This window comes from Peromyscus maniculatus, chromosome 4 (assembly GCF_049852395.1).
Source record: "Peromyscus maniculatus bairdii isolate BWxNUB_F1_BW_parent chromosome 4, HU_Pman_BW_mat_3.1, whole genome shotgun sequence".
In the NCBI taxonomy this organism is placed as follows: Eukaryota; Metazoa; Chordata; class Mammalia; order Rodentia; family Cricetidae; genus Peromyscus; species Peromyscus maniculatus.
The window spans coordinates 143673494-143700541 of NC_134855.1; the positions used below are offsets into that span (position 1 = coordinate 143673494).

General features: G+C 51.1%; 1 protein-coding gene across 3 annotated transcripts in view; it reads right to left on the minus strand.

The window, feature by feature from the left end:
* Positions 1 to 6249: 6249 nt before the first annotated feature.
* Ccn5 (cellular communication network factor 5) overlaps positions 6250 to 27048 on the minus strand; it is a 33976-nt gene continuing 13177 nt past the window's right edge. For 2 of the 3 annotated variants that reach the window (XM_015999182.3, XM_076571194.1), the window contains 4 exons: positions 15833 to 15925; positions 11961 to 12177; positions 8895 to 9152; positions 6250 to 7152 (listed from right to left, as the gene is read on the minus strand). In XM_015999182.3, the coding sequence (XP_015854668.2) occupies positions 6932 to 7152; positions 8895 to 9152; positions 11961 to 12177; positions 15833 to 15892 (756 nt within the window). In that variant the 5' untranslated portion in view covers positions 15893 to 15925 and the 3' untranslated portion in view covers positions 6250 to 6931. Of the gene's footprint in view, positions 7153 to 8894; positions 9153 to 11960; positions 12178 to 15832; positions 15926 to 16181; positions 16530 to 27048 lie in introns of those variants that run through there. The other variant, XM_006971015.4, reaches the window with a different exon arrangement.

Below are 27048 nucleotides of genomic sequence, written 5' to 3' on the forward strand. Positions count from 1 at the left end.
ATGGTCACCAGGTGTCTGGGATGGTCTGCACTTGTGCTGGGGGAGGTCTTTTGCTCCACCCCTCAGCATTCCTTTAAAAGCCCTTTAGTAGAGACAGAAGGGGCTGGTGGGTTTTGACCCAGGCCCTCCCAAGCTGTCCTGTGTTTTCTGTCTGTCTCTCTCTATATATCCTTCTATCCACATTTTCCTATTTCTCCCTGCTCAAGAGTACCCTGGGGTAGTAAGAGGGAGCTGGTCTTCCTCACACACAGCCATCGCACCTGGGACTAGAGGTTAGTAAGCTGCTCAAAGCAGCAAGGGATTGTTTTTGTGTTTGACGTGCTGGAAGTTGAGCCCTGAGCCTCACCCTCACTCACACTGGACAAGCTCCCCCACCAATGAGGGCATTTCTAGCCCTCTGTTTTGTTTTGAGACAGGATCTTGCTAAATTGCTGAGGAGGCTGGCCTTTGAGTTCACTGTGCGTACAAACTGGCTTCCCAAGTAGCTGGGACTATAGGTGTGTACTGTCACACCCAGCTTGTGTGGCTTAAATGACATGCTAGGAATAGAACCCTGGACCCTGAGCACTTTAGACAAGCGATCTAACACAGAAATCCACTCCCTACCCCAGGACATCCTTTTAAATAGAAGATTTCTATTTGTTTGTGGGGTTTGTTTGTTTGTTCAAGACAGAGTTTCTCTATGTACCCTTGACTGTCTTAGAACTTGCTCTGTAGACCAGGCTGCCTCTGTCTCCTGAGCGCTGGGATGAAAGGCATGTACCACCACTGCCTGGCACACCTGGAAGATTTTATTCAATTAAAAACAAACATTTGTTTTCTGTCCAATCTATTCCTTGAGTTTAGCCCTGTTCATGAGCTTCACACATTGTCCCCATATGTGAAGGACACCCAGGACAGGCAGGCAGCTAATGGAATAACAGGAGTACAGAATTCTCTACACTTGGGGTTCTTTCTTTTTAAAATTATTTTTATTATTATTGTTGTTGTTGTTTGTTTGTTTTTTGAGACAGGGTTTCTCTGTGTAGTTTTGGAATCTGTCCTGGATCTTGCTCTGTAGACCAGGCTGGCCTTGAACTCACAGAGATCCGCCTGGCTCTGCCTCCCAAGTGCTGGGAATAAAGGCATGTGTCACCACCACCCGGCTATTTTTATTAATTTAATTGTGTGTGTATGTGTGTGCACATGTGTACGTGTGTGTGTGTGTGTGTGTGTGTGTGTGTGAGAGAGAGAGAGAGAGAGAGAGAGAGAGAGAGAGAGAGAGAGAGAGAGAGCATGTGCATGTGCATGTGCCTTTAAAGACATCGGACCCCCTGGAACTGGAGTTCAGGCAGTTGTGAGCCACTTGATGTAGAGCTAGGACGCAAACCCGGGACCTCTTAAGAACAGTGCGTGCTCTTAACGGCTGAGCTGTCACTCCGGCTGCCTCCTGGGTGTTTCTCTCCAGATCTTTTGGAGTTGTTTCTTCCATGCCCAATTTAAAGTAGTTTATAAACCACAAGTCTTTATTGAGCTTTCATAAAAAACAAATCTCTTCCCTTTGTGCTCATATTTCACCAGCTTATGGGATCCCTAATTCAATTGCCTCTTTACAAAAACCAGTGTGGCTGGTGCAGACCAGTTTGGAAACAAACCCAATAGACTCTTGGCAAGCATGCAATTTGATGGCAGAAAGCCAGAGGGGACAAGGGTGGCAGAGAGTGGCCTGCTGGCCACTCAGCAGGCGTGTGGCAGGAGTGTCCCATTCAAACAGCCTGGAGAGCTCCGTTAGCCGGGGAAGCTGTTTAAACAGATTGCTAACAGGAATTTTGTTCTCACCCTCATTCTAGCAAAGACTCCATAGTGTGGTGTTGACTTTGGGAGACATCTGCACAGCAAGACAATTCATTTGCCAGCCTGCCTTACAGCCACAAGTGATCATGGGATGAGCGTCACCAGTGGAGTGCAAGTTAGAGTGTGGGTTCCAGATGTGGCCTCTAGGGAACAGGGCAACGTCTCCATCTCTGTCTGCAATATAGAGGCAGAGGACCCTGTGCCCTGGGAAATGGTGGGTCACCGTGTAAGCAGCCGGGAACATCGCGTGAAGGAAAGGCGTCATCCCGTCAGAATGCTTGCCTGGTTTATTAAGACAGCTAGCATCACCTAATGGACACACTTACCATGTGAGCTGTGATAGTCAAATTAGGTGATACATAGACTCCTAAGTGGGACTTCCTATTGTTTCAGGTTCCCAGATGAAGTCTGCTTTACAGCTGAGGTCAAACAGAAGGTACCGAGAACGCCTATATCCCAGAAAGCTCCAAGACTCACCTGCAGGCCCTTCTTAGAAACGCTCTACTGGCTTCCTCCTCCAAGTCTAGCCCCCTCCAGCTAAGTAGTGAAGTCAAGGGCAAGTTTCTAGGACCAGAGAGCAGGTTTAGATCCTGGGCCTACAATACACCAACTGTGAGACCCTGGTAAAATTGTGTCAGCTCTCTGGGTGGCCTTGATGATAATATCTGCCACCTCATTGCCCTATAAATCCCCAGAAACAGAGGCTGTGAGGTCAGCTTGAGTCCTGGCTGCATGTTCTATTCCACTTTCCCTCTGACCCCTTCTTCCTCCCTCTCCCTGACTGCTGAACTCTGTCAATCACTACATGGGTCTCTTCTTTATCTAGTTGGAAGCCAGAAGAGTTCAGCCTCAGAGAAAAATGAGACTGAGTCACAAGGAATAACAAGAGCCATCCAGGTCAGAGCAAGCAGCCTGAGGAAAGGCCTAGAAGGGAGAATGTGGCCAAGAGGGGATGCCACACCCATGGGGTGTCTCAGCACAGAGCCTGCCACAGCCATACAGTTTGTAAGCAATATAAGTCTCTGTGTTTACTTGGTTGGGTCTGAGCGGCTGTGGGACTGGCGGGTGACAAAGATTTGTCCTGACTGTGGGCAAGGCAGGAAAACTCTAGCTACAAGACTAGACACAAGACACAAGAGGCCTGAGAGTCATGGATCTGGTCCAGTCAGTGGAGGTTTATCTCAGGGTCCCAGAGGGTTTTAAGCAGATTGACTTAGCCATGGTTGTGCTTACAACGGTCGTTCTGGCTATGCGGTGTGGCCAACGGGAGAAGGCACTCACAGTGGGTCATCCAGTGGACAGACAAGGTACCCTGCCTCGGGGCCTGGTGATTAAATAATATATTCAGCACAAATGGAAAAGCAACAAAATACCCTCCCCCAAACAGGGGCTGGGGGAGAACTAACTATCTTTATCACCACCTCATCCTGAAGCTTGGGACATGGTCCCCAAATAGGCTGCACTTTTACATCTGGGCAACAGGGGGCAGCAGTGACCTCTAGTTCCAGGACTTGGATCAGCTGGCAGCCTCTCCACTATTCAAGCTTACAAATATCACTAGGGGGCAGCACCATGTTACTGTTTCCTCCACCAAAGCCTGTTGGAAACCGCTAATAACACACAGATTTTAGCGAAGTGGGCACTCAGGGTGGGCTGGGAGCAGTGGACTCAGGAAATGCAAGATCCTGCTCAGACCAGATGCTGGTGCGGGGGGAGGGGAGGGTGTTGTTCGGGGGTTGTTCTTGAACAGTCGACAAGTGACCACATGTGATCTGGATACTTGATAATGTTGTTCAGTTGAAGTTAAGAAAAGGAAGGGAAGGGAAAAGACAAAATGGGAGGAAAGGAGAAGGGAGAGAAGGGGTAGATTAAAAACAGAGGAGAGAAAAGAAGGGGAAGGATAGGAGAGAAAGGAGAAAATGGGTGGGGTTGGGGAGACAGAGCACACAGGCCTTGGGTTCAGCTGGTTCTGAGTCTCCTAGCCCTGATAGTAGCTATAATTTTACATCTCCATCTTCAGTTTCTCCTCTGTAGGTCAGGAATTCCTTCAAGTACCTCACATTTCAAAAGTCATGGACAGGGGCACCAGGACACAGTAAATACTCACTAGGTGATGGCACTGTCCGCTGCCTGGCACTATCCTGGTGCTAAGCCCAGAGCAAGGTCTAGAGGGCCAGATTCTCTAGAGCTGGCACCAGTTAGGACAGGGAGGGTGCTGGGCATCTTGGCAGGCCTGGGATCTCTCTCTGTCTTCCACTGAGGGAGCCCTGTCTTCATGATCTCCCTCAACATGCAGGAAGATGGGGTGCCCCAGTCCACAGTCTGGCTCCGTGCTGGGCGATTCAGCTATTGCTGACAGAGAAGGAGTTTCCAGAGAGCAACAGGTCAGTGACACAGCCCCCCTGCCGCTCCAACCCAGCACTAAGGAAGTGAGTGCAGACACTTTCCTGGGGTTCAACCAGTGGGACCCAGGTAGCTCAGTTAGGAAAGCCTGACCGAGGAAGAAGGTCAGAAGGTCTTCATCTCTTCACACAGGGAGGGCTCCTGTCCCAGCCCGCCATCATTCTACCACACAAAGGTGGTGACTCTGGGAGACGGGCAGCCCTACATTGTGAGGTTCCTTCTCCTCTTGCCTCCAGGCCAGCTTTGGGCTTGGCCACCTTGCCCCACCCGTGGGAGGCCGCTCTCACTTCCAGGTGTGGTGCTGGACTTCGTTCTCTAGTTGGCTGCTCAGACGGACTCAGCACCCACACTGAATGTTTCTCCTTTTTTAAAAATATTCTGTCAAATAGGACAAGTCAGTCACTGAAGAGTGTCTGGCTTTGAAGGCACAAAGCTCAAGGACAGGCAAAATCACACCTGTGGAGATGGAAATCAGGCAGGACAGGGCTCATGTAATCACCAGAAGGGAACCACAGGAGGAGCAGGACTTTCCTGAGGTGATGGGAACATTATATAGCTGGACAGAGGTATTGGTTACATGGGTGCACAGTCATAAAGACGAGACAGGTTTGTGGCTTGTGCATTTAACTGTGCGAATTACACACATCTCAATAAAGTTTCATAAGGGAAAATCCCTCTTTCAGCACAGAGACTATTGTCCTTTGTTTAGTTCTTGGTTTTTGAACAGGATCTCACTGTGTAGCTCTGGCTAGCCTGGAACCCAGTATGTAGACCAGGCTGGCCTCGAACTCACAGAGCTCCATTTACCTGCCTCTTCTTTGGAGTTCTGGGACTAAGGGCATGTACCACCACACAGACCAGAGACTTCTCCGATTGCCTGGCTAGACATTGATGATAACACCATTTTAAAAAGTATTTGTTGCCGGGTGTGGTGGCATATGCCTTTAATTCTAGCACTTGGAAGGCAGAGGCAGAGGGATCTCTGAGTTTGAGGCCAGCCTGGTCTACAAAGCAAGTTCCAGAACAGCTAAGGCTGTTATACAGATAAACCCTTTCTCAAAAACAAACAACAAAAAAGTATTTGTTGTTTGTGGTGTTTGTGTGTGAGTGTGTGTGTGTGTGTATGTGTGTGTGTGTATGTATGTGTGTGTACGTGTGTGTATGTGTGTGTGTATGTGTGTGTATGTATGTGTGTGTATGTATGCGTGTGTGTATGTGTGTATGTATGTGTGTGTGTATGTATGTGTGTGTGTATGTGTGTGTGTGTATGTATGTGTGTGTGTATGTGTGTGTATGTATGTGTGTGTATGTGTGTGTATGTATGTGTGTGTATGTATGTGTGTGTGTATGTGTGTGTGTATGTATGTGTGTGTGTATGTGTGTGTGTATGTGTGTGTATGTATGTGTGTGTGTATGTGTGTGTGTATGTATGTGTGTGTATGTGTGTGTATGTATGTGTGTGTATGTATGTGTGTGTGTGTATGTATGTGTGTGTGTATGTATGTGTGTGTATGTGTGTGTGTGTATGTATGTGTGTGTGAGTGTGTGTGTGTATGTATGTGTATGTGTGTGTGTGTATGTATGTGTGTGTGTATGTGTGTGTGTATGTATGTGTGTGTGTATGTATGTATGTGTGTGTGTATGTATGTGTGTGTGTGTGTGAGAGAGTGTGTGTGTGTGTGTGTGTGTGTGTGTGTGTGTGTGTGTGTGTGTGTGTGTAGGACCTCAGGCATTGTTCCTTAGGAGCTCTCCACTGTGTTTTTTGAAGCAGGTCTCTCACTGGCCTGGAATTTACTAAGCAGGCTGTGCTGACTGGCCTTGGAGCCCTAGGAATCCTCCTGCCTCCGATTCCCCAGTATAGGTATCATAAGGGTGCCCCACCATACCTGGTCTTTGTATGTAGGTTCTGGGATTCATCCAAGGTTCTCAAGCTTTCCTGGCAAACACTTTACCAACCAACCTCAGTCTCCACTTTTATTTTAAAATAAACACAAACGGACCATGGGAGAGGATGTAACTTTTATATTTAGGTCATTTTTTGTTTTGTTTTGTTTTGACACGATAACACAGGACACTAGAAGTGTGGAGCTGTGAACCTCTATTTTTCAAGTGCTTAAGAAATGTGTGTTCTTACAAATACAAAGTGAAGTCCATGGATCTTGCTGGTGCTCCTCGGGACAGCATGATTTCATCTCTTCATGTTCACAGAGAATTCTGCCACTGAATTCTTCCCGGGCAGGCAGGGTATTCTCAGGGAAGCCAGATTCACAAGTCCACCCATAATGTTGACTTTGGGGACAAGTGCACAGAAGTTCAAGAAGGAAATTGGGAGTTTCAGGCAATCTACCCCATCACCGCCATTGTCCCCAGCATGATGGCCAGGCTTGCCCAGCACAGCTTAGCTTGAAAAGTTCTTTTCGTACAGGGAAGTTTGGAGAGAAAGCTGTCCCATGTGCATGTTTGATATGGAACTAGCCAGGAGGACCCAGAATCCCAGACTGAATTAGAGAAACGGAGCTGGTCATATGCTCCGCCTACCTCAGAGACAGCAGGCATCCCTCAATGCCCTGGACAGCGAACCCAACCAGGACAGTTAACTGCAGCCAAGAAAGGGACACCTAGCATCAGTCCAGGGCCTGGTCCTAGGGACACCTGCTGAGAGTGGCAGCCTCTTCATCTCCGTCCCCAGTTGGCTCTAGTAGGCACTGTTCCATGAGCTTCGACTCCTGCCTGCCAGGCAGGGTCTGGGCAGACACAGGCGGCGCTGGATCTCCAGTTGGCAGAATCGGTTCTGGTTGGATACCCGGGTGGCTATACCCAGCCCACAGGTGGTTGAGCAGGGGCCCCAGGCTGTGCTCCAATTTGGACAGGGGACATCAGCTGATGCGGGAGTGACAAGGCCGGAAAGTTGGTGTCCTGGGGGTTAGAAAGAAGAGGGTGAACAGGGAGAGGTCGGGGCTCCGCAGGCAAGTCCACTGGCCTGCTAGCCATCACAGGGACCCCGGCGAGACGGCTGAGCCTTAGTTTCTTCCTAAACTTCCTAACATTTGGGGTTGAATAAGCCATGGCTGGGGAGTCTACGCATAAGGCACCCCGCTGACACTGGTCATGAGACAACTGAAAAGGGCGCTTTCCTCTTTCTCTACCTTCCTACTCCCTGACCCGTGGTGTCCTACGGACGGACACACTGTGTGGCACTGCCACCTGGTGGTAAGAATGCTGAAGGGCCAAGATGACAGGCTCCCCATGGCCTACCTCTCCCCTCCCATTCTCCTCTTATGTTTGATGTCCTTTCTTCTAGCCCTGAGATCCAAGACCATGTCTGGCGAAGTCTAGAGAGATCTTTCGGTTGTCACAGTCAATGTATACAGGAGGTGGTTTTTTTGCGGGGGGGGAGGGGGTTGCTACTGATGTCTAGAGTGTAGAGGCCAGGTTGTCTTTCTACATCCCACAGCATACCCAACAGCCCCCAACCACAAAGAGCGACTCATCCCAAATGTCACTGGTGCTGATGATGAAGACCTGGCTTTGTACACACAGGTGTTATGTGTTGGTGTGTCAGAGCAGGTCAGAGCCGATCAAGGACGACTCAAGAGTACCAAGTTGTGAGGTGTTTGCCCAGAACCTAAACACACCCTCCTAGGCACACAGGTCACCTCCAGATCACTAAGGCTAGCTAAAATGGGAATGTTATTGAATAGTTGTGAAACCATCTTTGCTAAGGAAGAGTCTCCAGAATAAAAAAGTTTGCGCATGCTCAGTACAGACCCAATTACAAAACTATTTTTGATGAGCAGCTGGTCAAATCCACAGATACAGAGGACCAACTGCAAGTATGCTCATGGCCCTGTGTACATGTACACACAATGGAGGTCAGATGGGAGGTAGGGCTTTTATCCTGCTTTTTACTATGTAAGTGGAGGTCTGGCAGCATGGCTCAGTGGTAGAGCATGTGCCTAGTGTGTGCAAGGCTGTAGATTCAATTCCAAGTATTATGGGAGGGCATGGATACATACGGTGAGCTGGATGACTTTCTCCTATGTGCCTAACTCAATGTGTCATATTCCCTGCCAGGGATAATGGTGGCCAGAGCCTCTTTACAACCCATTCACTCGATCTAATTCGTTTTGTCCTCGCCACGGTTCTAAAAGGTGGGTGTTCTTAATAGTTCTGCTTTACAGGTGGAGAAACTGAGGCAGGGAACTCCAGCAAGTTTTTCAGAGTCACACAGCAAGCAAGGCCAGCCCTGGGTTGGAAAGCGCAGTGTCCATCTCTTCAATCCACCCGTCTCCTGCCTTCCGCATGTGGCGGCATCCGCAGAACCAGCCCTTACTTCCTGGTCACCTTCTCCAGTCAGACTCATGTGACAACAATAATGTTTTCAAAGAATCGGGACACCAAAGCCCCAAAGTTGAAGCGCGTGTAGAAAGATGTAGCTGTCGTGTCTGTACCTCTGCCTGGCCCTGGGCTGTGTCCCAAACTCCAGTCCTGCCGGTTCAGCTTTTACCCAGTGTTTTACTAAATCCACACAATCACGGGTTCATAATGTTATAGACTGTACACACGTATTAAGTGTCATAATTATATGTTCCATATGTGTATCTGGAACCCCAGCAGCTGAGGCTTTGGTGGCCTGGGCCTATCCTATACTCACTCACCTTGGGCTGTGTAATCACGCTGGATCCTCGGCGTCACTCCCTGGTCACACACCCACTCAGGACAGCACCTCCCAGGCACCTCTACTCTCCTGGGGCGTGGACAGTCCCAGCTGGGCAGCCGCACATCCTCACTGCACAGCGGCAGGCAGGTGAAGCCGCCTGCGTCACAGCGGCAGAGGACCCTGCAATTGGGCTGAAAGGTCTCCCCATCCAGGTACCTGTGGCCGTTCACCTCACAGCTTCCATCATCATCTTCCACTGCACAGGGAGGGGAAAGCAGACCAGCTGTGAGTCCTGGCCTCAGAGCACAAGCCAGGCACCCTGCCCCAGCCCTGGCCTCACCACACCCCTCCCTTGCTGGCCTGCCTCCCTCCTCAGCAAGACAGAGAGGCATCCAGGAGCCTGGCTTGGACCCCAGCTCCAAATTTTCTTGACCATGGACCACATAACTTCACTTCTTGCCTCTGTTTCTCTATGTGAAAAAACAGTATATGTTGGTACTTATTTCACAGTGTGTCCTAGACTAAATGAAATTATATGTGTAACGAATCTGAAAAAATGAAGCCTTGCCTTAAGGGATGTGGCTCAGTTTGTAGAGTGCTTGCCCAGCATGTTCAAGGCCCTGAGCTCAGTCTCCAGCATTGTATAAACTCGGTGATGGCATGTTTGCTGGCACTCCTGGAATCCTAGCACTCGGGAGGTGGTGGCAAGAGATTCAGAAGTTCAAGGCCAGCCTGGGCTGGAGACCCTGTGAAGTTAGTGATATTTAGTATTTAGCCATGAAGCACCCTAGACCTGGGGTGTCCGGTAGCATCCCCTTCTGTCCTCTTCCTGTGTGGAGTTATCACTGTCCGACAAGGTTTAACTTGCTGGCCATGGGACTTTGCATTAGCTAATTATTATCTGAGTGGCCCCATCACCACCTCCCAAGAGAGCTGGAGCCAGAGTGCTCCTCCTCACATCCCCTTATTTCTCCAGAGAGGACAACTGTATCAGCCCCTGTCCTCACTGCCTCCAGACCACAGCCCCTGGATACAAAGACCAGACCTTCTGACCTGGACCATGTTACCAGTGGTTCCTTAGGAACCACACAGGTAGCTGTGCCTTTCCCCTTACTTCTGGGTCCATGTCACCACACCCATCACACACACACACACACACACACACACACACACACACCACCTGACCTCTGCTGCCTCAGCTTTGGGCCCCTAGTTGCCAGGATGACCTGGTAAACAGAGGTGTGTTTAGGAAAGTCAACGGGAGGACGATAATTTTAGCAAGAGTTCCTGGCACCTCAGAGGCCATCAGCTGGGAGCTGGCTGGGTGTGGGGCAAGTGAGGCTGGACAGTCAATCCCTCAGCAGGGTAAATGCACTATGAGAGGTGCCTTGAGATGGCAAACCCCATGAACCATCTCAGAATTCTCCTACCCAGCTGTACCCATGTCCAACTGCCAAAAGCCTTGTTCCCTCCAAGCCTTCTTCAGGGTCCCCTCTGCCAGCAACCTCCCCTACCCATTGATGACAGCAGCCTTCACTTGAGGTCCCCAGGCTCCCCTGAGCACAAGCCACAGGCTTGCCATCTCTCTGCGTCCTTTCTCCCCTCTGGAAGCCGTTTGCAAAGGCACGAGTCACAGATTGACTGGTTTTCCCTTCCGCCACTCCCAAGCTGTGTGGCCTGTGTAAGTGACCTGAGCCTCTCTGAACTGAGCTCCCTCGCCTCCAAAAGAGGGGCAACCTTAAGATCTACCTCAGCGTTAAGGATAAAGTAGAGCTGACTTGTAAAGATTTTCCCACAAGACTTACTCTAGAAAGGGCTCCTGTTACCGCCAGCCCTGCTAGAACCTCTGCGTCATCCACGTAATGCCACAAATATTTGCTGAGCACCTCCTGTGGCCTAGGCGGTGTGCCAAGTGGTTGTAATCCAGGATATGTGGGCAAACGGGCAAACATCATCCAGTGAAAAGTACTCCAGTGAAAGCAAACACTGCCAAGCAGCCGAGGCTCTACGGGCTGGTGATCGGGCGGAGAAAGGAAGGCGCTGGAGGGATTGCAGTTTTTTAAAGATGGTGCCAGGGCCTCACGGATGAAATAGCGTGTGAGTAGGAATGCGAAGGAAGTGAGGGAACTTCCCGTGTGTATATCTAGGGAAAGGATGAGGACAGAGGAATGGCCAGGGCAAAGGCCCTAAGGTTGAGAGCATGATTTGGGTGTTCAGGGCTTGTGTGGCTGGAGCAGAGAGCAGGAGCAAGAGAGGGAGCGGATGAGGTCATTTTTGTCAAAGTGTGAAACACACTTAACAGATGAATTGTAAAAATCGAAACCTCCTCTGTTCCTCTCAAGTTCTCAACTGGGGTAATTTTGCTCTTTGGTGACCTTGGCAAGGTCACCACTGGGAGCTGATTCTGGTGCCTCCTGGGTACAGAGGGTGCCGCTAGCTGTCAGGCCCCAGAGGGCCTCCCTCCAACATCGAGCCCTGCTCCAAATGTCAGAGGACACCCAGGCCTGAGAGGGTGGTGAGGAATGTCACACATCCACTGCCACTGGGAAACAGCCCTGGGGCTCGCACTGTAGCCCAAGCTCTCGGTGGAATGGAGGGAATGGACTTAAATCTGACTGGAGATGGGCAGGCTGAGGGCACGGAGCATGCTAGCTAACATCTCTGAGCCTCAGTTGCCCTGTTTGTAGACCTTGCGCAGCAGACTATGGGGCATGAACAGTGAGTGACCAGCACACACCGCGCCCCATTGGAGCCTGTGTTCCTGCGGCTCCCCACGGGTCTGTGCATTTGTCTTGGGGCAACTGTTTGCCCAGCTTTGGAAGCTGGCTGTGATTTGGATGGGTGTGAATGGAAATCGCTACCAAGGATATCCCAGCAGAGGACAAAAGGGAAGAAACGGGGAGGGAGTGGACCCAGGAACCTTTGGAGGGGAGCTTTGGCTGAGCTGAAGGAAGACCTCTCCTAGAGTGAGCTGTATCAGAGAGATACAGAGAGCGGGGCTCCACTTGGACTCTGGACCCCATGGCCTGGACGCCACCCCCATTAGTCTAGCAAACCTGCTTACAGAGGCACGCGGCCTCGCGGCCACCGGGGCCCGCCCCAGGCTGACAAACCAGGCCCTGGCTGGGGTCGCAGACATGCAGATGGTCACAGGACTCCCCCAGCCGCCGTGCGCACACTCGGCAGCAGCCACAGCCATCCAGCACCAGGGGCACCCCCAGCGGGCACTGGGGTGGTGTCCAGGGACAGGTGCAGGACGTCGGACACAGCTGGGCACTCACCTGAAAAGACAGAGACCTCACTCAGCTTTGACTATCGTGGAAGGTATGGAGACTCTTACAACTGGCCACTTTGGAGCAGAGTCAGACAGTGTGGGATCCTTATCTTGGCCTCAGTGTCACCCAGAACTGGCCTTGAACTGGGACCATCCCATGGTGCTCCTAAGAGGCAGAATGACACTGTGCTCTGGAGCAAGGACCCCAGGTCAGAGTTTCAGTTCTAGGCTCTGCCTTAGTGGTTGAGTTGCCTGAAAAGTCCTTGAGTTCTCCAAGCCTGGGTTTCCTCGTTTGTGGAAGAGGACAGGAAATGATGTCACTAACTCCTGAGGAGGTTGGCAATACAGTTTGCTTTTTTTTGGAGGGGGGTGTGTACATGTATGCATGGTGTGCAGGTAAATGTGTATAAATGTGAAAGGATCAATATCCCGTGGCTGCCTCTATCATTCTCCAGCTATTTTTTTTTTTTTGGAGACAGGATCTCTCACTGTGCCTGACGATCACAGGCTAGCCAAGTGAACCCTGAGGATCTGTCCATCTCTACACCCTCAGCGCTGGTGGTACAGATGTGTTCCACTGTGCCAGGCTGTTATGTATGGGTGCCAGGGATGGATCTCGGGTTCTGAAGTGTGTGCAGCAGGTGTTTTACCTGTGAGCCACTCCCCAGCCTCCTGAATGTGGTTAACTCTGGTGGTCATCCTTGCTAATTACAATAAAGGCTGACCTATGAACTCACAGGAAGGCAAGAGTGAGAGCCTGAGGAGTGAGAAGTGGGAAGCCAACATGTTCTGGGTGAGTTCTTACCCTCAGGCTGAAGACCTCAAACAGAATGTGGAATTCCCTGGTCTTGGCACAATCCAACGTGTTTCCTAGCCCTGAGTGCACATCAGATTAGCCAGGAAAGGGAAAATACAGATTCTCAGGCCTCCTCTGGGACTCACGAAACTAGAAGTCATGAAGGCAGGACTTACAATCTATTTAGTAAGCTGTCTAGAAGCTTCTAGCTTCATCTAGGTCCACAGCCTCTCTGGCCCAGCCCACCCCATACCTCCACCCCACCCTGCACATATGGGGAAATTAACTCCTAAGTGGGGAAAAACGATTGCTCATAGCCAAGTCTGGGAGCTGTGCCAAGCCCATGGCCCCAGAGGAGGAGACTTCTCCGGTAACAGGCAAAAATCTGAGCCAGGGGCTCAGTACCCATTCATTGCAGGGCCAAGGCTTCACCCCAGTGACACACTGGGCCTCCCACCCAGGACAGAAATACCCAAATGAAACGCCAGAAGCCGTGGGTTCCCGAGAGGGTGGGGACCGCGAGAGAGGAACCACTCAAGAAGTACTGGACTGCCTGCCCCACCAGCGGAGAACCAATCTTTAGCAGGAGTAGACGACCTTATATGAAGGAAAAGAAAGTTAAAGATCCAAGACCTCTTAATTGGCCCAAAGAGGCAGTGATCCCTTTACCTTAGGCCCCCATCCTGTCTACCCCTGGACCCACAGTCCTAAAAACTTGCTCTCCAGGGTCCACAGTTCTCACTGTGGCCAGCAGGGGCCGCCATAGAGTAGCCGTCGGTCCTTGACCAGTGGCTCACACCTAAGGCAGGGCACTCTGCAGAATTTCAGGTTCCAAAGGGTTCCTGGACAGTCTCTGGGAGCTTGTAATGAACACACCCTGTCACCTCTCCAATCCTGTGTCACCTCAATATAGGATATAATACATTCTGGGGTACCTCACTCGGAGCTGGCCTGGGAGGAAAGAGGCGGACTTTCAGAGCACGGTTTTAACTCCCTTGGCTGACCAGAACTGACTGAGCAGAAAACAAGCCTTCTACGGAGCCCCTGGCCTGCTGCAGGCCTTCGATAGCTCCCAGCTTCTCCAGGCCCTGACCCCCAGGACTAATGATACCAGTTACTCTGAGTGCTGTGTGGACAAGCTGTCTGTTTCTGCACTCTCCTGTGAGGTATGGGCAGCTTGTCTGATTTAAAGATGATGAACTAACATTTGAGAGACTGAGGCAGGAGAATTACCTCAAGTTTGAACTTAGCCTGAGCTACATAGTGAATTCCAGGCCAGCCTGGGCTACAGAGGCTATTTGTTTCAAAATAAAGTCCAAAATAATAATGGCAAAACAGGTCAAAATCAAGATGTAAACAGCTGGAAAGCAATGGGATAGGACCAGAATCCAGGTTCCTGGGAAGCCAGAGTCCAAAGTTAACTCTTGTGCCTACCCGTTACCCTCCAGGGGCTCCTCCATTAACAGCTGAGCCTCTGCCTCAGTCTACTCATTTGTTCAAGGACAGTGACAGTGACAGGGCAGGGCGAGTGTCCTTGACTGGTCTATAAAAGAGGCGGCCTCCTCTGCCTCCCTCCTCTCCTCTGCCCTTGTTAACCATCGTGTCCCCATACTCAAGCTGTCTCGTTTGCCATGGTATCCCTAGGCCAAGTAACTAGGACTCTGGTCGCAGGCAGCCCTGATCAAGAGGGCTTCGCTGTTTCCAGGTTCCCTGTTCCGGTCCCAGCTCTTCCTTGGCCTCTCAGAACCCCTCTCCCTCCCTGGGGAAGGGGAGACTAAGCCACCCACTCCAGCATCTTGCTCTGCCCCATCTCCTTCCAAAACCAGAAGCCAGTTGGTCCTGAGCTTTCGAGGGAGACCTCTTGGGGCCAGGAAGGGAGAAGCTTATGCCCACACTCCATTGGCCCCAGGCCCTAACTCCATGTTACTGGGAACTCAACATTTAGTGCAAGGCATTGCCCAGGTTGGGGTGGAGACACAGACTGGGGTCTCCTCAGGACACATCGTGTCTGTCCCAGGCTCGATCATGATACTCTTCTATTGTTCTATTTCTTTGCGGTGTGGCTTTGGACAATTGCTCACCCTCTCTGAGTCTCAGTTGACTAAAAGAGGAAAACACTTTATAAGACTGTTGTGAATGTGAGGCAAGGTGGAAATACACACGAGCCTGTTTAAAAAATGTCCCATGTGGGGCTGGAGAGAAAGCTTAATGGTTAAGAGCACTGACTGCTCTTCTGGAGGTCCTGAGTTCAATTCTCAGCAACCTGATGGTGGCTCACAACCATCCATAATGAGATCTGGTGCCCTCTTCTGGCCTTCAAGGACACATGCAGGCAGAACACTACATAATAAATAAATCTTTTTTTAAAAATGTCCCACGTGACACTGAGGGACATTTACCCACAGAGCTGTCTCCTGTTCTCTCCGACCAAGGTCAGAGGGTCACTATACTTTGCAATCAGACCCCAGCATCCATCCCTGTCCTGGTGGTTTATTCTTACACAACACTTATATCTGATTTAGTTTCTGCGAAGGAGACTGGAGGGTCCCTGCCTGGTCACTGTCCTCTTTTGGACACTCACCTTGGTCTAGGGCCTGTGCTACCCTCTGCAGAGTAATCCTCCTCAATGATCTCCCCAGAGGATTCTTGTACCCATTTGATTGAGGCTGAGGCTCAGAAAGGGAAGGACACATACCTGAGGTCACACAGCAGAACTTGCAAGAAGCAGTGGTCTGAGCCTAGGGAGAGAAGCAAGCCTGGGCACAGAGACCAGACTAAATCCAGTGTACGGCCTGCCAAGGGTCCTAAGTTGTGACCATATATCCATCTGCCCAGAATTCTACTTTTAAAGACCAGGATTCCTTACCATTGAGAGTAGGCAGAGGAAGGAGATGGTCAGAAGATGGGTCAGTGGCGTGCCTCTCATGTCACCGTGTCCCTTGTGGAGCCAGCTTCAACCCTGGGAGGCGAGACCTGAGTCTTTATGTTCTAGAGACTATGAGGTTCCTACTAGGTACATACATACAGAGAGAGAGAGAGACAGACAGACAGACAGAGACAGACTGATAGACAGAGAGACAGACTGATAGACAGACAGACAGACAGACAGACAGACAGACACACACACACACACACACACACACACACACACACACACACACACCACTTATAGTTCTTATTCTTCTCCTCATAGTCCCAAGAATGAGCCCAGTTACCTGAAGCTGAGGCCGCTGAGGCCACCAAGAAGGCGTCTGACAGTGTACAAGAGGTGAGGACAAGCCGGCAGGAGCCTCTCAGCTCCTCAGCGCCCAGCAAGCAAGGCCTCCAGCCCAAGCCACTGCCACAGCAGCTGCAGCCTTGCCAGGGCCCCTGTCCCACCCTCAGGGGCCTGTGGAGACCAGAAGCGTCTGTCCGGCAAACACCCCTTTCCAGATCTGACCCGCAGCGTCTTGAGCCCTGTGGCCCGAACTCCGGGCAGCACAGACCCAGCCTGCGGTTTCTGGCAGGGAGACTGGCAGCCACCCAGAGGTGGGTGTGACTCAGAGCAGAGCTTCCCTGGCAGCCTGGCCGCTCTTGACAACCAGGAGCCTCCCTGTCCTGCCTCTGGGCTTCAAAGGTGGCTCAGTGTGGCCACGCCTGAGCAGACTGAGCCTACTATGTGCTTCCGGCACCAGCTGGGCCCTGCTGATCTGACCAAGCTAAACTGTCTTTGTTGAATTCCACCAGCTCTGGGGGGCTCTGTGGGACTGGAGACCAGACCCTGGGGGATGGAGGTAGCAATGGAAACACTGAGGGGGCCCCTTATTCAGACTAAGGCTGGGGTACAACCTTCTGAGGGAGATGCCATTTCTCAGAGCCAAGAAAGCGTCTGACAGTGTGCAAGAGGTGAGGACAAGCCGGCAGGAGGTAGAATGATCCAGAGACAACAGCCTGTTCAAATGCCCAGAAGAGGGACCCAGCACAGCAGCCCTGCCTATTCAGAGCAGAAGGTGCCTGGTGGGCATGTGGCTTCCTGGGCACTGGACTGTGCAGGAATATGTGGAGAATAAAATACAGGATTCACACCACCAACTGTGGGACATCTCCAATGTCCCAGCTATTGGGTGCAGGCAATATGCCTAAGGTCCCTTCAGTAGGCGTGAGGGTATACAGACATGGGATTTGAAGGCCAGGAGCTCACTTGGTTGTGTGTGTCTGGCATGCACACATCCCTGGGTTCCCTGGCATTGCATAATGAACTGGATGTGGTAGTGCATGCCTTTAATCCCAGCCCTTGGGAGGTGGAGCTGGAGGATCAGACGTTCAAGGCTGTCCTTGGCTACGTAGTGAGTTTGAGTCTGGAATGGCTACATGAGACACTGCTTGGAAGAAAAGAGAGAGAGAGAGAGAGAGAGAGAGAGAGAGAGAGAGAGAGAGAGGGAGGGAGGGAGGGAGGGAGGGAGGGAGGGAGGGAGGGAGGAAGGAAGGAAGGAAGGAAGGAAGGAAGGAAGGAAGGAAGGAAGGAAGAAAGAAAGAAAGAACGAACACAGGTTGAGGTGCTTGGAGAAGAGGCTGTGGCTCCCAACACCTCTGCCAGTTATAGTGGAACATACCGGTGAGCCTAGAACACAGAGGGCTAGCCTGGACTACAAAGCAAGACCCTATCTCATAAGAAAACAAACAAGCATGGAGTCCACATGCTCCCTCCGGGTCACATGCAGGCTATGCCTGTCACTGTGAGCGTTAAAAGCCATCTCTGGAAAAGAGGATCACGAGGCCCGCCCCAGTCAGGGCCTGCAGAAGAAGTGGGGTGGCCAGCGTGGGCACTTGCTGTCTGGAGCGCCCTCCCTGGTCCTTCTTACGCTTACCGGGTCTAAGCTATGCTATGTGCAAGCATGACACCAGGGAGACTGGAAAGGTACATCACAGTCATTCGGTTACGTAGTGGGGGCAGAGGAAGGGGGCGCAGGCCCTGAATCAGGCCGGCTTGGAGTGAGAAGCAGCTGGACTTCATGATGGGCATGCCAAGGTGTGCAGTCAACCCTGGGCCAAGCTTGACACCCTGCCTTGGTGGTTCATTTGCTCTGTGGCTGCATGGAAACTCCATGCCCTCTCTGGGCCTCCGACAGACCCGCATGGTGCCCACGCCAATAACTATCTTTTTTTTTTTTTTTTTTTTTTTTTTTCCTGCTACCATCACCAAGAGCTGAGTTTAAGACAGAGGCATGCCCAGCTTGGCAGCGAGGCAAGGCCATGTGGCTAGCTTCCTGCTGTGATATCTGCAGAAGGCATTGGGTGCAAATTCCGAGACTGGTCCCCAAAAGGAAGGACTTTCCCTTAGTCTCAACACTCCTTTCTTCCTCCTGCTTCTCATCAAAGATGTGATGATGGAGTTCAGCAGCTACCTTGGACCATGAGGGTGCCTTGAGGATAGATCTATGTACAGGGGGGAGATAAAATAAAACTTTGAAAAAGGAGACCGGAGCCAGGCAGGGGGGGAGCACACACCAGCACTTACAAGGCTGAGGCAGGAGGCTATCGAGTTTAAGGTTAGCTTGGGTTACATAGACAGACCCTGACCCTAGAGCTACATATGTGTCCTGGATGCTCCTTATAGATTTAATTTACACAATTAAGGGAGTAATGTGCATATACATATATATGATGACGTGTAACCACTCTTTTTTAGTATTTATATAGCCCTCATAGACCCTCCTATTTGAACTGACATGAGTCTGAGTGTTCTTGGTTAGTCACTGCTGGTGTGAAAATGGCATCTTGCTGTTGCTGTGGTCTGGTGACCAGGCACCTGGAAACCTTGATGAATCCCATTTAATATTCTGTCTGTTGGTTTGTCTAGCCTTGTCTCCCTCCAGGAACAGCATCCCTTCCAGTCTCTCCTTCCAAGCCTGGCTGTCTGGCACAGGCCTCAGACCACAGCAGGGGCATCTGCTGCTCTTGCCTTTTCCTGGCCCTTCCGGACATAGATGCAGCTTGGGGGAATGAAAAGCTCCATGAGATGAAAGTAATTCTTTTCCATGAAGACTATGGACCTTGTCCTAGAGCTGTGTCTGCTCCAGGCTTCATGAACACTGGACTGTTTTTTTCCTCCCTTGATCCTCTGAGGCAGATATGCTGGCCAGTTCTCTATTGTTGATGTTTTCTCTGGGATAAACTTCCTGATAGTGAGAGAATGTGGTTATTTTTCTGGATTCAGCCAGTGTTTTACTTAGTGTCTCCATCTGTGCTCATAAATGAAATGGGCCTGTAACATTCCTTTATGGGTTTCTCTAGCTTTTGTAATTAATGTTGGTCGTTTATCAAATAGCTTCTCTGGTAGCTTCCCCGCCCCTTCCCATCTCCCCTTGCGACCTGTACAACAGAAGAATTGTTTCCTGCGGGTCAGCACAGCTTTGCCACCAGAGCCCCCAGGGCTGATGATTTGAGACTGGGAGGGTCATGACGGCCCCTCCAGATCTGGAAATATGACTCCTCAACTTTAAATTCTCCACTTGTTCTTGGGCCAATCTTTGGACATCTTAGTGTTTCTGTGTCCATGTGCATGAGAGTGAATGTGTACACTCTGGGTACAGGTGAGGAGGCCAGAGGGCAATGTTGAGTTTCCTCCTTTGTGGCTCTGAACCTCATTTTTTTGAGACAGGGTCTCTCTCAGAAGCTGGAGTCACTGATTTGGCTAGGCTGGCTGCCCACTGAGCCCCTGGGATCCCCCTGCCTCTGCCTTCCAGTGCTGGCATTATAGCTGTGTGCTGCCAGACCCAGCATATTTATACGAGTCTGGGGGATTCAAATCTGAGTCCTCAAGCTTGCATACACTATCCACTGAGTCATCACTCCAGGCTCCTCTTTTGATGCCTTATACCTTCCTGAGAATTGCCCGGTTCCCCCCAAGTTTTAGGTTTTCAGATGTGTAAATGTATCACTGGTTCACAGTGGCCTTTAAATGACTTAATCTCTAGGTCCAGATTATCGCCACCATTTTGCTGTGTGTTTTGTTTTACTTGGTGGGGCGTGCTGGGGATGGAACCCAGGACCTTGGGAAACCTGGGTAATAAGTGCTCTGCCCTTGAGACACGTCCCAGCCCCTTCTCTCCATTGTGCCTCCTGTCAGCCTGCTCAGTGTGCGTCTGCTATTAATTTTGTCTTGTTCTGATGAGTTCATTTGATCTCTGGCTTGTTGGTTTATTCACAGCATCTCCTGTTGCATATGGCCATCCTCTATTTGGCCCTTAGATGCCGACTCATTCTGCATCTTTAGCAATGTTATGTGCATCATAGAAGGGGGGTGGGCTCCCACCCCCAAACTGGAGGTTGCATCTCCAAAGTGGATTCCTCCCATAGCCCTGACTCTGCTGTGGCAGGAGGAACAGGTTGGGGGAATGGCCACCTGCTTGGCTGACTACAAACATCCAGCCCCCAGGGTCCCTCTGTGGCTTCAGCTTCCGCATGTTTTGTAGGCTGGGCAGGAATTCCGATGTCGGCTTCTGGCCCTGAAATCCCAGGTGCTGTGTGACAGGTCCCTGGGGACAGCTGTGGACTGGACAGTTCACCACTGGGCTGAAGTCTGAGCTGTCAAAGGGCGCGTGGGAAATGACATGCTCCCACAGGAGGGCTGGAATGTGGTGATCACAGCACACACATATGACCTGTCATAGCATGTGGCTGTAAGCCAGTGTGAGGTAGGGCCTTCAGAACTAGGGGACGGCATAGGAATGGTGCCAAGTGTGTAGCTGCTGGTGAGCTGAGGGTTATGATGGCACATGACAGGGCTTTGGAAATCGGTATGAGGGCTTACTCTCAGAACAGCATGCCAGGGAAGGCCACAGATCCCAGGATGTAGGTGTCTGGGTGAACCAGGGACCTGAGGAAGCCAGGCTCTAATCTCAGCTCTATTGCTATGAACCTTTGGGCAAATTCTCTGACTTTGTTCAGGTTCAGTTTCCTTATCTGTGAAATGGGTGAGACATAACCTTTTATTTTCCAGGCCTCCCTGGTCCCAGAGATCTGTTTTATAGACCTGGAAATCACTTATTTCTGGAGGCAGCTCTGACCCAGAGAGATGCTTGGAGGGAGGGTCTCAGTCATCTAGAGACCCACAGTGTAACTCAGAATCCAGGGTACTTTGTTGAGTTGTGACCAGTTGACCAGGCACCAAACCAGGAGGCAATACCAAGCTAGGTTATTCCTACCCCATTTGAGAGCCCCTGCCTTGGTCAGAAGATCCCCCCTCCAAGGACTCACTTCTCCCTAAGGGTCCCTGTAAGTGCCACTATCTGTCCAGCACACCTGTCCATCTGTCCATCCTTCCACTCATGTCTGTGTCTGACTCATCTGTCCATCTGTTTGTACACTCATCCATCAACCAACCCATCTATCTATCTATTCATCCATCACCCATGTACCCATTCCACAAACCCAGGCTGTATAGACCATGCCTCAGTGTCGAAGAATGAAAAGCATGTCCCTGTCCACAGTGAGCTCAAGGAGTCTGGGAACAGAGGCCAGCAGAGACGATCTCCACACAGTAAGTAGAGAATGCAGAGGGGGAGAGAGAAAGAGAGGGAGACCTAAGCCGGGATGTGACACTGAATTTGGAAGCAAGTGTGGGTGTCGTCTGAGTGATTTGAGCAGGGGCAGGAGGGAGTAGAGGCCTAGAGGTGGTGGGATTGAGTCTGTGTGGCGCCATGACGGGGGGCTGAGGCTCAGGGGAGCTGCAGCTGAGCAGGACAATGTCAACTGGACGCACGTTGGTAGGAATGATGCCAAAACCTTGGGCACACCGCAGGGCTGCTTGGAGAGAGAGAGAAGCTGTCAGAGGCAGGTTATCAGAACCCCACTCCCAGGCCTGCCAGAGTGACGTCAGGTAACTCTATGAGGCCCAGTCCCCAATGATGACATCACAGGTTGACCTTTTACCCTCCTGGGACCCTACTAACTTCTGAGTCATATGTGGTCAGCAAACTGAGGACCATGTGAACATGTAGCCTGGCCTGGAGCTAATTGTTCTCGTCTCTGCTGTACCAGAGGAGCTTTAGCTGAGGGGAAGGAGGTTTGGATTGGAGCCATCACTGAGGGCCCCAGTCATGGGATGGCCGACATGCCAAGAATGAGCTGAATCACTGTTCCAGTCATCAGATTGGGCCTCAGGGTCCCCGGGTGGGAGATGGGAACCCATTCTCTCTGCTCATAGCTGCCTCCAGGGTAGCTCTCCAGACAGCAGACCCTCCACTCAGAAATAGCCCCCTTGAAAACCCCTGTGTTTAAAATATGCTCAAGAAAAATGGCTTGAGATGTAGCAGGGGGAGGCGTCCCCTAAGACTCTATTGGGGAGTGTGTCTTTTTTTTTCTGAGACAATCTCACAAAACCTAGGTTGGTCTCAAGCTGCTTTGTCGATGAGGATGATCTTGAACTTCTGATCCTCCTGCCAAGTGCTGGGATTTTAGGTGTGAGCTATCTCACCCAGTTTATTGGATGCTGGGAACTGAACCAGGACTTTATGTATGCTAGACAAGCATGCTACCAACTAAGCTACCTCCTAGCCTGGAGAAGCTCTTCTAAATCTGAGAGTCCCATACCCTCCTCACTGAGGAGAGCAGACAGGTCCAGAGTTGGAAGCTACACAACCAGTGTTCACTCCTGCTAATCACTCCTAACTCTGACACTGCCCAGCCCCGTGCTGGGGACACCCAGGGTAGCTGGGTCCAGCCCTGTGGGTCCTTAGAGGCAGGGAGGTTAGGAGATAGCTTCTCCCAGGACATATGCAAGCAGCCCAGAGACAGACAGTCAGATCTCAGTTGGACTGCCACCGACCCCCTGGAGAAAGTGGCTGCAGGGGTCTGTGTGCAGAGATGTGCATTGCAAGAAAGTTAGCAATGATGAGTGTGCCCTCTCCTGATTGCCTTATGCAGTGTCTTAGGGTTTCCACTGCTGTGAAGAGACACCATGACCACGGCAACTCTTACAAAGGAAAACATTCAGTTGAGGTGGTGGCTTACAGTTTCAGAGGTTTAGTCTGTTATCATCATGGCAGGAGCATGGCGGCGTGCAGGCAGACATGGTGCTGGCTACATCTTGATCAGAAGGCAACAGGAAAGGACTGAATATCACACTGAGCGAAGCTTGAGCAAGAGAGACCTCAAAGCCCACCCCCACAGTGACACAACTTCTTCAGCAAGGTCACACCTACTCCAACAAAGCCACACCTCCTAATAGTGCCACTCCTCATGAGCTTATGGGGGCCAATTACATTCAATCTACCACAGCAAGTAACAACTGACCTCTCCTCAGGTATGGAGGTTGAGGGAAGCCCCTGACTAGAAGGCTCTGGGCCTACAGCATGCTCAGGGCTCAGAAGTGCCATGTGCCTATCTGCTCGTTCCACAGCCGGACGGAAAACATGGATGTGGGCTGATCCAGACAAGGCCCCCCAAGAGCAATGAGTGGACCCAGGGAGGCCAGTCCTTTCCTGTTCCTACAAAGACTGACGAGGCAAATGGTACCCCAGTGAACTGCTGTTGTGACTGGGGAAGGGTCCTTAAAGCACACCCCTCAGTCCCCAGACAGGATCTAAGTGTGACTGACACTCATACTTCAGCTCCTCCATAATTTCAGGTCTGAATACCGACGTCCTATCTCTACAGCAAAGACTTAGGGTATTTGGTATGAACCACGGGTGGTTCTGAGCAACTTTAAATATTAAATCATTTCATTATGTCAACATCCCCATAAATTGTATGTACTGTTGCCACGGTCCCCACTCCAGAGATGAGGAAACTGAGGCACTGAAAAGTTGCATTAACCTTACAGAGTTAGTCGGTAGAGGCATAACCAGAATCAGAGTGTCCTCTGTGTGTGTGTCTCCTGAGGGAATGTCACTTCCCCAGGGGTGCTTAGAAAGGGCCCAGCCCCTGCTCAACCATTGCAGCAGGATGCTCAGGGATGGTGTGAAAGATTGCTGTCCCCCTGTCCACTCACTTGGCTGGCCATGAGGTAAACAGGACTCAGCTGTGGCTTCGGATGGTTCCTGCCAAGCTGGCACTTGGGGCCCTACGGGTACCCAGGGGATCCCAGCCCAGCAGCTGGGCGACCTCAGGGCCAGCATGTCCGTAAACATCCCAGTGAGCCAGCCCCACATGGTTTGGCTGGCCTCGTGTGGTTTCCTATGACATGGCCACTTCCACCGCCTCTGCCTATCTGGGCTTCCAGTAATGGTATGTTTTCTCTGGAGCTGGTGGTACTGGTGGCATGGAGCCCTGGGGACTTCCTGCCCACTCCTTTTCCTCCATGGGGTCTTCTTTCCCTCAAGAAGGCTGAGGATGTGCTGCCCAGGGGCTCAGACACCTTGCACTACCCAAGGCACCCCAGGAGGTATAGGCTAGAGATGGGGGTACCCTGGGCATCACCCCCATCACAAACCTAGGTCTTCATCCCTGCAGCAGGAAGGGTGGGGATCCGGCAGAAACAACTGCATCCATGAGCCTGGAAGACGGCTCAGTCAGTCAAGTTCTTGCTACTCCAACCATGATGACATGAGTTTGGATCCCCAGCACCTATGTAAAAGCTGGGCATGGTGACATGCATGGATAGTCCCAGCACTGGGGATAAAGAGACAGGAGGGTCCCTGGGGCTTGCTGCTCAGCCAGTCAAATCAGTGAGCTCCAGATTCAGTGAGAGACCATGTCTCAAGAAATAAAGCAGAGTGATAAAGGACGATACAATGTCAACCTCTGGCCTCCATACATATGTACACACATATGTGCACACACAACACACACAGAGTGGGTGGGGAAACCATTGCATCCTCAGAGAGCTCTGCATGAAAGTCATCCCAACATCATCCTGGAAGTGACGTCACTGTGATGCTCATTTTGCTGAAGGAGGAACTGAAGTGTCCTAGAGTGAAATGGTTTCTCCAGCAGGGTCACAAAGGTAGGAGGCTGGACTGGGATTTGACCCTCACAAGGTGAACCCTGGGTCTCTGCACCCACTCTCCAGGCTCACTGCCTCTTTAAAGATGGTTAGGACTTGCAGGGGTTGGGGAACATGGCTCAGTAGTGAGACACTTGCCTGGCAATATAAGGACCTGGGGTCCACCTCCAACACTGAGGGGAAAGACAGCCTGCAAGCACCTTCTAGGTCCAACTGCCTGCCATTCAGACAGGAAGAAGGTGTGGTGGTTTGAATGGAAATGTCCCTCATAGCCTCATAGGGAGTGGCACTATTAGGAGGTGTGGCCTTGTTGGAGTAGCTTTTTGGAGGAAGTGTGTCACTGGGGGGGGGGGTTGAGGTTTCAAATACTCAAGCCAGGCCCAGCGTCACTCTCTCTTCCTGCTCCTTGCAGATCTGGATATAGAACTCAGCACCTTATCTGCATGCTGTCATGCTTCCTGCCATGATGACAATGAACTAAACCTCTGAACTGTAAGCCAGCCCTAATTAAATGTTTCCTTATAAGAGTTGCTGTGGTTACGATGTCTCTTCACAGCAATAGTAACCCTAACTAAGACAGTAGGGAACCCCCACTTGTGGAAAGGCTAACTTTGTGAAGCGACTAACACTGGTAGGCAGGGCTGAGGTATGTGGAGAATCCTGAGTAGAGCCTGCATGTGGCAAGACACAGGACCACTCATGGCCTGGGTGGAAAGTGAATTACAAACAGGGAACAGGGAGAAAAACTAAGTTGGTGCAAATAAAGATGCTTAGCATAGCTCCTGGTGAAAGCCCACCTCCCTAAGTCAAAATCCTTCACTTCATGTCCCACTTCATCAAAATCGATGTGTACCATGTGAGGTTGGAGCCTGCTGGAGCCGGAAGTGGACCTCCCCCCCACTGAGTCCCAGCTCCTACCTACGATGGTTGGGTGCTATCAGTAAGAGAAGGCACAGGAGGCAGGGACCAGGATCGGGCACCCACAGGCCCTCAGCAGCCCCATTCACCCCCTTCACCAGGAAGCTGATCATGAGTCAGGGTCCATATCTTGGACCCACCAGTGCTGGAATGAAAACGTGGCCTGGTACCCAGACATCTTGTCAACCCCCAAGTGCTGCATCCTTTGCATACATATATGTTGATGAGGAAGGGGCTACTGTGAGGATCCATGCAGACCTGAACTGGCTTGTCTCCGCAGCACAGTGTTCCAGGATTTATACAGAGGAAATACAGGATTTATCCAGGATTGCTCTGCAAACAGGAGTCAGGATCATCCCCAGTAATGTTACTATCAACACTTAAAGGCAAACATCACCTCTACTCAGAAGTAGCTGGTTCTATCCAGAGATGCTTCTCCCCTGTCTCTGTGTCATCAGATTCCCTGTGACCTGATTAACTGAGGACGGCCAATCCTTGTATTGGGTACTGGGGTCCCTGCCTGGAGCCACCTGTGTGTTCTCTAGTGGAGAGAGCCTGTTGGATGTGGAAGAGGAAGAGTGTTCTGGGCTCCCCACTCGTGGTTTTGGAGGTTGATACCGTCTTGAATCTACTCTAAATGTTAGCCTTTCCTCAAAGTGCATCTTTGGATGAGTTACTTAACAGTTATATGCCTCAGTTTCCTCAAAATGTGCATGCCTACCATTTAGACTTCACAGGACCATCATAAAAATTAGAAGAGACCAACACAGTGCCTGACACATGACAAACACTCATCAACTGGTTGTATGTGGGGCTTTTTGAGGGGTGGGTGGGTGAGTGTCAGAGGTCAGTTTCTGGTGTTATTCTTCAGCCACCATCTACTTTGCTTTCTGAGACAGATTCTCTCACTGGCCTGGAACTGGCCATGTACACTAGGCTGGCTTGCAGGCAAGCCCCAGAGATCGGCCTGTCCCTGCCTCCCCAGTACTTGGATTACAATTACTCAACACCACACCCAGCTTCGGGTGGGGGATCACTTCAGATCCTCCTGCTCTCGTGGAAAGCACTTTACTCGGGCAGCTAGCTGTTCACTGTCACTGTTCACATGGCATTAGGACAGAGGAGATACAGACCTTGGAAGGTACAGGAGAGTGGAGCAATTATATACTCTAACAGGGAACAGGGAACAAGAGAGTGTGGCTGCATGGGTGAAGAAGAGGTGGAGGGATGCCCTGGGG